The following is an 11,764-nucleotide window of genomic DNA, read 5'->3' as shown; positions in this document are numbered from 1 at the left end:
CGACCTTGATCAGTTTCACTCTGACCTCAGGGCCGTGTGAATGCAGTGGAAGGGCCGAATGGGGCCCCCGAACCATCATGTCTGATTTTGGGTCTAAACCCCCAGGTTGATAGCTTGATGCTGATGAAGGTTGAGTAGTTACATAGCATTATTGTTTTGTTTTTTTTACCTTCTTTCCTTCAGTTCATGTATTTCCACTCCCATTATTCCTTTATATTCCCATTTCCTTCTTATATAATGAGTCTTGGAAATGTGGTATAAAACCTGAGCTGACTGAGCTCATGCAAGATTCAGTGAGCGCTAAGGTGAGTCCAGGCTGCGGATTGGTCCTCAGGTTCCCCCCCTCCTTCCCTCCCTGCCTCCCTCACTTCTGTCACTGTGGTGCTGGGCTTCAGTAAAACTTGAGACCAGGGTGCTTGGACACCTGATCAGAAGGTGTGATGAGAAGTCATCTCTGTAGGCTCCAGGATGCTTATTAGTCTGAGTTTTTAATTGATATTCTAACGCTCATCACTCACTCATTCATTCATCCAGTCGAGATGCAACAGCCGGAGTCTCAGCCGCCAGCTCAGCACACCGCTGCAGATATACTGGACCCTGAAGGTGCGTACGGCTCAGCTCATTTAATACACGGCACCATGTGCTGTTCTTATTGCTGACTGTGGTGTCAGAAGTATCTGTTACTGAGACGCTCCTTTTCATGACTTAGGAAGGTGATATTTTACTCTGAAATGTTACTGATTTTTTTTATGTTGCTGTTCTTAAAGTGTGCGGTCTGAAAATGTGATAAAGTTGGACAGAAAAAAAGACAGGAATTGTTTTCCACGTCCAGTTCAGTACCAGCGGCGGAGGAAGAGTGCTCTGTGTGTGACGGGGTCCCTGCTCTTCCTGTCTCTGGTGATCTTGGCTTTGGGTCTCATCTCCGCCACACGCACCGACAACGTTCCCGTCGCTGGATATTACCCTGGAATCATTGTGCGTGGCCTTTGCCAACTTGACCTGACCTTTTAAACATACATATGCCTCTCACTGTCAAACACTGACCATGTTGTTTGTCCTTGGCAGTTGAGTTTCGGGTCCTTTCTGGCGATCGTCGGCATCCACCTGGTGGAAAACCGCCGACCCATGGTGAGTGTGAAACCTTATTTATGATGACAATGATCCACTTATTGATGTTTTTAAAACAGACCATAAAGTCCATCCGCAGAAGCCACAATAAAAGTAAAGCATGTTTCATTGATGATAATAAAACATTTGAGTCAGTGAAATAGTTCTTGGTGTTAAAGCCGAATCATTTAAGATGTCGACCCTTCAGAAACTCAGGATCTCAGATGCTAATGCCAATAAAAAAAACAATAATAATAATAACCAGAAGATAAAATGACCACAAAAAACCTTTTCCAAACAGCCCTTATACTTAACTTATACTTATACTTACCTTAAACTTATATTAAAATAAGTTCCTCAGATTTTGAGTTATTTAGATTCCACATAAACAAAAACTGTTTTGTATTGTGCCTTAATACAAAGCAAAAATATTTGTCATTTAACAAATCAATTAATCCCATTATCCCTTTAACCATGATTTAAATATTTGCCCAATGAGGTTTTTTTTTAATAAAAGGATATATTTAAGTTTAAAAAAATCATGATGTGAATTTATTATAATGGATTTAAGTATTTTTTTTTTAAGTTTAAACAGTAAAATACTGCACTTTTCTGACACAGTAATATCTATACTTAAGTTTAAATTACCACATCACTTTTAATTTCCCATTGTATTTAAAATAAGTAAATATGAAACAGTTATTGAAGCGTTATGAGCATGTTCTGTGTGAGACATCTTTCCTGGAACAGGGGACACAACATTAAAGTATTGTGTTGCAGACTCCAGACAAAAAAAAAAATCACTATTAGAAAATGTGATTAGCTGACGTCAGAGCGACGGTTCTGGGACCAGGCCTCGGCGTACGGGACTGGACCTGTCGTCGGGTGGACGATGATGACCCAGGAATTTCATTAGTATTGGCCCATTGATGACAGGCTGGTTCGGCTTAAAACAGAGACTCACTTATATCAATAGATCCCTTGCTGGAGCAGAGAAACAGAGACGGGTCAAATGCTGTTCAAGCCCATGATCTTTTGGCCTCGAGAGAAAATGGCGTCACCGTAAAGCAGCTGATCTGTCATGACTTTTCGTGGGTGCGAGCGCAATCTGGCGAAAGTGCAGCGTGTCACTTAAGGAGTCTTGATCAGTATCACATTTACGGTGCTCGGAACCCAGCAAGGTTCTTATCAGACTCGTGTAACAAAAGCTAGTCAGCGTGGTTCACTTTCAACCCTTCTCACAGGCCAGTTAAAAACAGGCTTCTGAGGAGTTCATGCCGCACTTTTATTATTTACCAATTCATTACTTTTATTAACATCTTTAGTATGAAAGAGAGGGGCCCACCAATTAAAATATTGAGTTAAAATCGTACAAATTTTAAGCTAAATCTTATCCATATTTTAGAGGGTCAGATTCCACAAGGTGAAAATGCATCTGACCTTTTAAACAATGTAAACTTCAGTTATAAAAATCAAATAATGATCAACTAAATCATGGGAATCTTACCGTAAACAGCTCAGTAGATGATTGAAAAAATAAGAATAAAAACATATTTACATTGGCCACTGAAATGTTTGATGCAGAGGAATATGGTTTTCTTGCAAGTGACAAAGGAAAATAAGAATTTCAACAGAGGCGGTTTACAGTCAGGGTTTGGGATGTGTTGCGATACACAGACCGACCCAGGCAACAACATCCAGAGATGGAATTATTTTCCTGCTCATGTTTGGATTCTGGAGGAATTGAATTGTAGACCACAAATGTTGAACCACCTTACAAGTGGTTCAAAATAAATAGCAAATTTGGTCGACAATATTTGAAAAAAGGGTTGAAAATAGCTTTTTAAATAGACATGAATAGATATTGAGGTCATAACTGGAGGAAAATATTGACGTGGCTTTTGGAACAGAATTTGCTTCAGATGTCTATGTAGTTAACAGGAAACACCAGTTTGTATTTTTCATCATCCATTCATGAACTTATCTATTGTCTACCTATGAGAGTTGAGAAGACATGTCTGGTTTTGAAGTTCCTTCGCAGCTTACTCTCAGTAAAGGGATTGTTTACAGCTCAATTTTCATTATATACATTGTGTGTGTGATCCAGTAAAAGTCACATGAGGTTTTCAGGTGTTTTCAGGTGGAAAGCATGATTGACAGTGCTGCCACATAATCATAACAATCTTTTCTTATTTCTAACTAGATAAACGGTTGCACAACCAAATATGAATAGATCCGTTTCAGAAAAAAAAAAAGCCCGAGTCTGTTGATTGCTAGAGTTGAGTAACAGTTCCAGTTCCAGTGTGCGTGCATGTCACCTGGTGAATGTTTCATGTGGCGCTGCTGCCTGTGTCTAACCTTTCAGTGCGGTACTCCATAGCTGTGTGGCACAGACGAGTGAGTGACCATTACAGTACAAAGCGAACAGCTGAGTTTCTTCTTCTCAGTCTTTTCTTTCTTCGCCTTTCCTCGGCCACTCCACTGTCAACAGGCCTGCCTGTGTCCACAGACCTGTGACCCCCTGCCTCATGGCGACCAGCCCGTGCTTTAAATTTTCATGACGGCCTTCGCACTGGAGCCGCTCTATTGTCTCTCTTGAACACACAAGTGTCATCTTCCCCCCTAAATCTGACGCTCGCCGAACACAAGAGCTCGCTCATTAAAGTGGAACCAAGCAGCTGCAACGCTGGGGTCTTGTACCCTGACCATGTGACCTGCGGGACAGGCATACTGATTGTTTGTTCTCTGTGTATTCAGATTGGACTGAAAGAAAAAATGTCGATTGTTGTAACATAGTTTGAATTAGATTTAATACCATAGATATATATGTACACTTGACCAGTGCCAGACACACTACCACAGCCCACATTCATGACAATTTAAAGGAAGGAATCACATGTCAAACGTATTCAGTCTTCGCTCAGTGCTTTGTTGATGCACCGCTGTTGACCTACTGACTACAGAAAGACAGACATCAATTTTGAATAATACCAACTAAGGAGAAAATAATATACATTTTTTAGAAGATTTCCCCCTGGTATCTTTAATAGTTCATTTATATCTATCAATTTCTGTGGTAGTTTTGCTGTGACCTCATGAGGGCCACATAAATATTGTCCTCATGAGGGCCTCTCCTGTTGTTGGTCACATCCCTGACTGAGGAACATGTCCCCTGACCAGCCGGCTCTAGGAAGGGCCCCTAGTTCTACATTTCTTCCCACCACGGAAGATGTTCTTTGGGTCCTTCAGAGCTGCAGCAATGTCTTAGTACCACTCGGAAGAGTCCTATCTAAGAGGCGGTCACACAATGACTTTGTGCTCTGACATATCACCCATCCAAGGAACTATGCAGTCAGTCAATGGAACATTGGAAACAGGTTGTTTTGAGGACGTTTAGACCAGTGTTTTTCAATCTTTTCCAAGCCACTTGGTTCATTGAAAAATCCCCAAGGCTCACCACCAACGGAACCTTAGCCGCAGCGCAATTGTGCTCAGTCGAAAGTCCTATAGAAAATTTTTTAATTGTGGCTACTGACATTTTGGCGCATTATATTCAGAAACAATCCAGAAAGGAATGGGCAATATGGCACAATATACGTCATGATTTATTTATTTTTAAAGAACTGTTGTCATTTGATCACTATCTCTTTCACATTATTTTACTCTATTTTGGGGGATTTTCAGACAATTGCCTCAGTTTCATAACAAGAGTGAGTCTTTCTCCCTTGATATTTTGGAAAATAGTGTGGTTTTGTATTTAAGCAAGTGTTGATAGTCTACGAGTGTCAGTAAGGTTAATAAGGCTAGCTCTGTCAGCTCTGTCTTTGGCGTCCCGGGACCGACAAGGAACAATCCATCATTCCGTCGTGAAGGTGTGTGGTCAAGTTAGAGGCGCATCAGGTTGAAAAACAACTCCAAGTTGCACATTTGACTGACTTCTTTGATGTATGGTGAGTGTGGGAAGAGAAGCATCAGCATAGATCTCTGGTGCAGAGAAGAAATGTAAGCGAATCCATATGATGTACTCACGTTAGTTGATGGTCATCATGTTCTAATACTACTTCTAAAATACTATCATTAGTACTGAAAGAGAATACCTCTATTCATCTGTCCAACATTCAAGACCTGCCGACCTCTGTTCCAAAAAAGGTTTGAAGAGCCCAGCGACTCACTTTGCTGTGTCCTGCTTTGTGGAGCGTGAAATACAGTCTGTGGTAAAGGCCAGTGTCCTATCTCCCTCCATCCTGCCTCTGCTGTAAACGTCTCCATGGACCGCGTTCTGCCGGTGTTCCTCCTCTAGTTCCTCTCTGTATATCACCGCCTGTCTCTCACCCGGTCACCTTGTAGCTTCAGCAGCGGAACATTCACTTCTCATTACCCGACATCGGCTCAGCGGAAGACGATCTCTCACCATAGAAACTTGTGTGGAAACTTCCCTAAATCTCCGGGTTTGTTTCAGTCAAGCTGGCTGGTTCTCCGCGATCTCAATCTCCCCCGGGCCATTAACCTTCAGGGGAGGTCACAGTTTGAGGTGTTTTATGCAGGAGCAGCTGGTGACGCAGCTAATGTGAAGTAATGCAGTTGTCAAGCTCTTTTTGTCTCTTGTGCTGGTCTCCTCTCCAGTTAGCGGCTCATAAAAAAGAAGCCATTTAAAGGGCTAATGAAGCAGAGAGTCCTGCCCAGTGGAAGATAAAAACCCTCCCGGGTTACTGTTCCTCATGTTTCTCCTCATGTCGTGTTGCAAGTGTGAGTGGTCTCTAGCCGCTAATTCAACCCCCGTTATCGATTCATCGTCTTATAATAAAGCCTTCATGTGGAATAGCTATTTTAGTGACGTCATTCATCAACTTCTTTTATCACAATTTAAGGCAAAGTGCACCACTTCAGCAGGTTCTGGCATTAAGTTGGGTCGGTGATAGACCTGGAAAAGTTTTGAGGTCTAGGTGCAGTAGGTTACTGATGGGCTGCTGACGCTTCATGAAACAGTGTCCTCCCTTTTAGCAGCCACTAGATGGCACTTTCTACTCTAAAATATTGGACTTCAAACAACCATTTCAACAAAACTTGCCATGATTTTCTAAAGCACCACTGTCACCCTCTGAGCTCTTCTGAGGACACTGTTTCATGAAGCCTCATCATCTCATTTCTGGATGCAGACAGAAAAACAACAAGCCAGAGACAACGGATCACAGTAAGTCCAGAACACACAACTCCTCTCTGGATCAACAAGGGCCCCTGCAGGACTCGATGAAGACCAAAACAAACACAAGCAGACCCGTGTTTTCTGGCGCATCCTTGGATAAAGTGATGCTGCTCTTTGGATGTGTTGGTTGACAAATGTTAATGTGTTGTTTCTGTCCTGGTGGTGCTGTTGGAGAGGCGGTAACTGCAGCACACAGTTTATGAACAGACACCTGCAGCCAGCCAACTGTGTGTCGGGGTCCCATGGTCGGACTGCTCACATGCTGCAGTGGACAGCAAAAACACCATAGCATGCACTTAAGAGAGACGTTTTTGACAGACCTTTTCTGTTGTTTACACCCAGCTCACTGCCGCCATCATCTTCATCAGCATCGGAGTTATTGCTTCATTCTTCTGTGCCATCGCTGATGGGATCATCACCTCAGAGTTCATTGTAAGTAAAATGGAGAGCCCTGAAGCATAAGAACATTTCTCTTTTGTGGAAATTACATTTAACTGTGTCTTGTAAAGAATTGAAAAACACAAAACAAGTGGAACAAACATTGATTTAACGTCGACATGAGCACACTTCACGGAAGCTTCCCATGTGTATATGGCTTATACAGTAACTTCTGCCTCTGCGGTTCTTCTAGATAGTGGATTAATGATTTGGATAAATTATTAAATATTATGTTTTTTATTTCATACATTGAGTCATTTTTTTTATACATGGGATTCAATTAGCTAAAATCCAGAACTCATTTGTGAGAGAAATTTAGAGATAAATTAATAGATAATTTAAAAAATCTTCCTTTTTTTTTTCTTTTTAAGACCATTACATTGCAACACAAAGTAAATATAACATTGTTTCACATGAGCCCTTGGGTTTTTTGTTTGTTTGTTTGACTGATTTATTTGAAATATTTAACATACATTAAGGCAAAATTTATGGAATTACCAGGAGTGCCAAAATGAAAGGGGATGCAAATATAAATTGAAATAAAAGTGTAAAATACACAAAGAGGAAATAAATACAGTTAAATAAAAATACATATACTTTTAATTCCATTTACTTTTCCATAATTATTTCAGATACATTCCTCTGTATGGAATACCAGGAATGTAACAAATTGTATTTGTTTTAATCTATTAAGCTGCAAATAACACAGAAACCTAAAAAGGTACACAACTATGCAACAAATAAATAAAACAAAACAAATAAATGTGACATAATTTCAACGCAGATGAAAGTACTGTGTTCAACAGCAAACGATTTGGTTGAAATAGACCAAACATAGACAGAGACGAAACAATAGCAACAATAAGACATGTATTTAAGAACACATGAATGAGTTTTTGATATATGGTACATTAATATAAATATTCTGAATCATTGTAGAAAGTGCAGATAAAGATAATTAATTTACTCAATTGTAAGAAATACATCAAAGTTAATGGCAACATGAAAGAAATGTGATATTTTGGCGTTTCTTTAGATGTTTTCAGTCTTTTGTGAATGTAGTCACTAGTCGTCATGTAGGCTATTTACTTGTTTATTCATTTAGTGATCAAAATGAAATCTGAGAACAAGGATCAACAAACGTGAGTGTTTTACTTCAGGTATAATGCAGCTAATAAATTTGAATGAGTGTGCTGTAAATAGATTCCAGCAAATGTATTTGACAAACGGTAGCGACTGAAAACTGCACTTGGCAGCAGAAACCTATAAATATTGAGAATAAAAACTCATTACAATCCTGCCGATAAATATATTTGTACACTCACTGGACAGTAAAAGTCATATTTACAGCGCAGCCTGACCTCAGCCGGTGGGAATGACTTTATGACCTCGTAGATTATTTGATGTTCAGAGTGGTTGGCTGCTAATGGGTTTGTGGACCGCTCCATTAGACGCCAAACTGCTGATAGAGGCTCTTGAGGATAAAAAAGAAACATGACGCAGTGGCAGAAACACATTGAAAGTTCACCTGATTCATGCATCTTTAGCGGTGCATAGGATTGTTTATGTTACATCCTGAAGAGGTTTTGTGCATTCAAACTCCTGTTTCCTCTTCTTCTTTGAAGGACACCAGACCACTTGAGGAGGACATGTGTGACTTCTACGGCAGTGGATCAGGATACGCCTACGACAGCTACTACACTGAGGTGAGAGGCACATGTGACACGCTGCCAAGCAAAAACAGGATCCAGGATGTGCCCTCTTGGCCAACATCTAGAAAACAGCCATCCATAGACATCACTATGAAGATAAGTGGGAATTAAAAATTGATAAAAATAAATAAATAAGCAGAGTGAAGAACAAAATAAAAATTGTGGAGCATTTTACATGGAGCATAGTCACACGACTTTGTAAGTTGAAGATACAGAGAAGAGAATGATTTATTATTTACATTTTGAGGAAAGTGTATAGAATTGATTTTAAAACTCTTTCATATATATATATATATATATATATATATATATATATATATATATATATATATATATATATATATATATATATATATATATATATATATATATATATATATATATATATATATACAAGACTATAGATTGATGCATTATGGCGAATGTATAGAATATAAGCCTGCAAAAAATGTTTCCTGAAAGCATTCAGATTGGAAAACCATTTGACCAAAACAGTGTCTTGAATACCAGGAGTGACTAAGTAGAGGGAAATACGTTTAAATAGTAATGAATCTATCCGCTTTCGTTTCCTTATTTTTTCCACTTTAATTTCGGTACTAGTCAAAGTGCACGTAGGAATCTATTGTGCGATGTCCTGTAGTGTCATCTAGTGGCGAGGTTCTGTTAGTGCATGTGCGCTCACATCCCAGACGACAGCGCTTGTGTTTTTTGTCAATTCTTCAGTTGCTTCTGGATCGTGTGTTTCATCATGTGAGGTGCTCTAAAGTTGAATTGTCATCCGTCATCGACTCTTCTCTCCGCTGCTCCAGGTGACGTGTCGATCCTTTGACAAAGCCTGTAAGCTGAAGTTGAGGAGCAACACCTGCTACTGCTGCTACCTGCACAACTGCGACAGGTGCCAGACGCTACAAAAGATAACTGGAAATATGTCTGGACAATTAATAACACGGATGTATCCGGTGTAGCTGACAGATGCTTTAGTTTATCACTTTATTTTATTTTATTTTTTATTTTTTGTAATTTTTTTGTAATTTTGCAATTTACCTCCTTTCCTTTATTAAATTTAGCATTTAGGAAACATTAAACAAAGGCTGTAAAAATAAAGATTATATATATATATATATATATATATATATATATATATATATATATATATATATATATATATATATATATATATATATAATTAGTTAAATATTTCAAATTAACAAGTTAAATTGCAATATGTATTTAATGCTCACTAAATGCGTCATGATGGTTGTTCCCATCTCTCAGCACAGAGTACCACTCCCCCTACTTTGAGTTCACGGGGGTCAGCAGCTGCTGGGACGTGATCCACCTCCACCGCCTGCTCTGGTCCTCCGTGGTGCTCAATGTGATCGGACTCTTCCTGGGAATTGTCACGGCAGCCATCCTCGGTGCCTACAAGGACATGGTGAGAACAAAATAGCCTTATATATATATATGGAGGTAAAATCTGTGCCACCAGGGCTTGAATCTGAAGAAAAAGAGAGTTGAGAAAACTGGAAAAAAAAGTTCAGAATCTCTTCAGAGCCCTTAAAAAAAGTGTTGGATACAACAAGGTCAAAACTTTTTTGACAATGGCTTTGAAGTCTGAGCCAATGTCCATGGTTTTCTGATCATTCTCACGACATCAGCATGTTTCCGTCTCTCGCAGCAGAAGCCGACGCTCTCAGTGGCCCCCAGTCCACAGCCGCCCCCCCACATGCTCTACAACCCCGCCCAGCACATGCTCACCTACGCCGGCTTTTGTGCTCCCGGTCAAAGCCTGCCTGCCTACCCCACATATCCACCCTTACCCATGCAGGTGAGTTCGTAGAAAAACCTTCAGTTACAGCAGACCTGGGCAAAGTGCGGCCCGGGGGCCATATACGGCCCGATGCCTGTATTTTTCGTGGCCCATTTAACTACTATATAAAACTATAACTAATATGGCCTAATTTTTCTGTCTTTTTTTGTTCTTTCTCTTTTGGTCGCCACCACCGCAACCACTCCAGCAGTAAATGTAGCATATTCTTGTTTTAAGACTAACATTTTCTTCATTTCATTGGCCATTTTTTGTTTTTTTTCTTGTTCCTCAAAATACATTGAAGTAATACTGAAACTATATTTTGAAATAAATTGCCTTTTTATCATGAACGTGTAGTATATATTTTGGATATTTTTCCATCATGTTTTGTAGTCATCACTGTCTTCCTTTTGATGATGCGCCCTCACAACTGTTCTAATGTGGCCCTTCAGGAAACGTAATTGCCCACCTCTGAGTTACAGGGAAACATCATCCTGTGCGTGTGACTGGCTCTTCTGCTTCACGCTGCACAGCTACTTTAAAAACAGGCCTGAGAAGAATCTCAACTGAGAATGAAGTGCAGACAGCTGCAACATTTCGAGTCAGAAAGTTCTGAGGAAGTCTATCGCAAAATGAGCAGCTGCTTTGATTCCTCTCTCATTTTCGTCTCAAAGTGTTCTTTAATTATTGTCTGACCACTTCAACACCAGGGTGAGCAGCTGTTCCTGTCACACATCAAAGTTTGGGGAGCACCACTGTAAATCCAGGAGACCCTGCGGATGTATCGCTGTGAAACGTCCTTAGTTTCTCTCCAGCAGCATTAAGTCCCTCTGACCTCCTTCTTCTCTTGTCAGTCCTGAGCCGACAGTTGGAAAGTCTCCCGGCTGAAATGTTGACTGACAGGAGAGACCCATCCAGCCCAGCAAGCTGGTCCCATCAGTCAGTTATCGTCGTGTGAGAGCAGGAGCAAGAAGAGAGTGATACATCCACTGTGTGTGAAAGACAGATATCACTGTTATACTGACTGAAAATGAGCTTTAAGTACATATTTTTAATCCTCATATTGCTGTACGACATATTAATAATTCTCTCAAACCCTTCTACAGCACCCCAACAGCTTCCAGCCTCCTACGACCCCCCAAGCCGTGTCAGAGACGGGCCCCAATTCCACCACCGGTCCATCTGAGGAGAACCAGTACCAGCAGCCCACTCAGCCGCCCACACAGATGCAGCCTCCTCAGGGAGGACCCCAGGATCCAGGGGGATACATGCAGACTCCCAACGCTCCAGCCTTGTATGGATCCGCGTACAGCCCCTTCGAGAAGCCCCCGCCCTACGCCTGCTGAGCCCTGGCCTGTCAGGCAGAGTGTATTGGAGAAGGTCCGTCCGCAGATATTAAACACAGACTGCGCCTCAAACTCCGAGCCCAGGAGAAAACAATCGGTCTGTGGACTGATGAAGCTTCATGAAACAGTGCTTGTCGATGCCCACTAG

At 40.7% G+C, this 11,764-nt stretch overlaps 1 protein-coding gene across 1 annotated transcript; it reads left to right on the top strand.

Moving 5' to 3' along the window:
- The first annotated feature begins 539 nt into the window (after positions 1–539).
- Positions 540–11,616, top strand: LOC128759337 (transmembrane protein 255B). The gene is made up of 9 exons (XM_053866212.1): positions 540–603; positions 833–975; positions 1,066–1,128; positions 6,653–6,742; positions 8,374–8,454; positions 9,270–9,355; positions 9,736–9,895; positions 10,139–10,288; positions 11,395–11,616. Exons 1-9 carry the CDS (start codon positions 540–542, stop codon positions 11,614–11,616), a joined length of 1,059 nt encoding a protein of 352 aa, XP_053722187.1.
- Positions 11,617–11,764: the final 148 nt, after the last annotated feature.

Source organism: Synchiropus splendidus, chromosome 5 (assembly GCF_027744825.2).
Source record: "Synchiropus splendidus isolate RoL2022-P1 chromosome 5, RoL_Sspl_1.0, whole genome shotgun sequence".
NCBI lineage: Eukaryota > Metazoa > Chordata > Actinopteri > Syngnathiformes > Callionymidae > Synchiropus > Synchiropus splendidus.
Note: the sequence above shows the minus strand (reverse complement) of the source record. Positions and strands in the feature narration are given on the sequence as shown.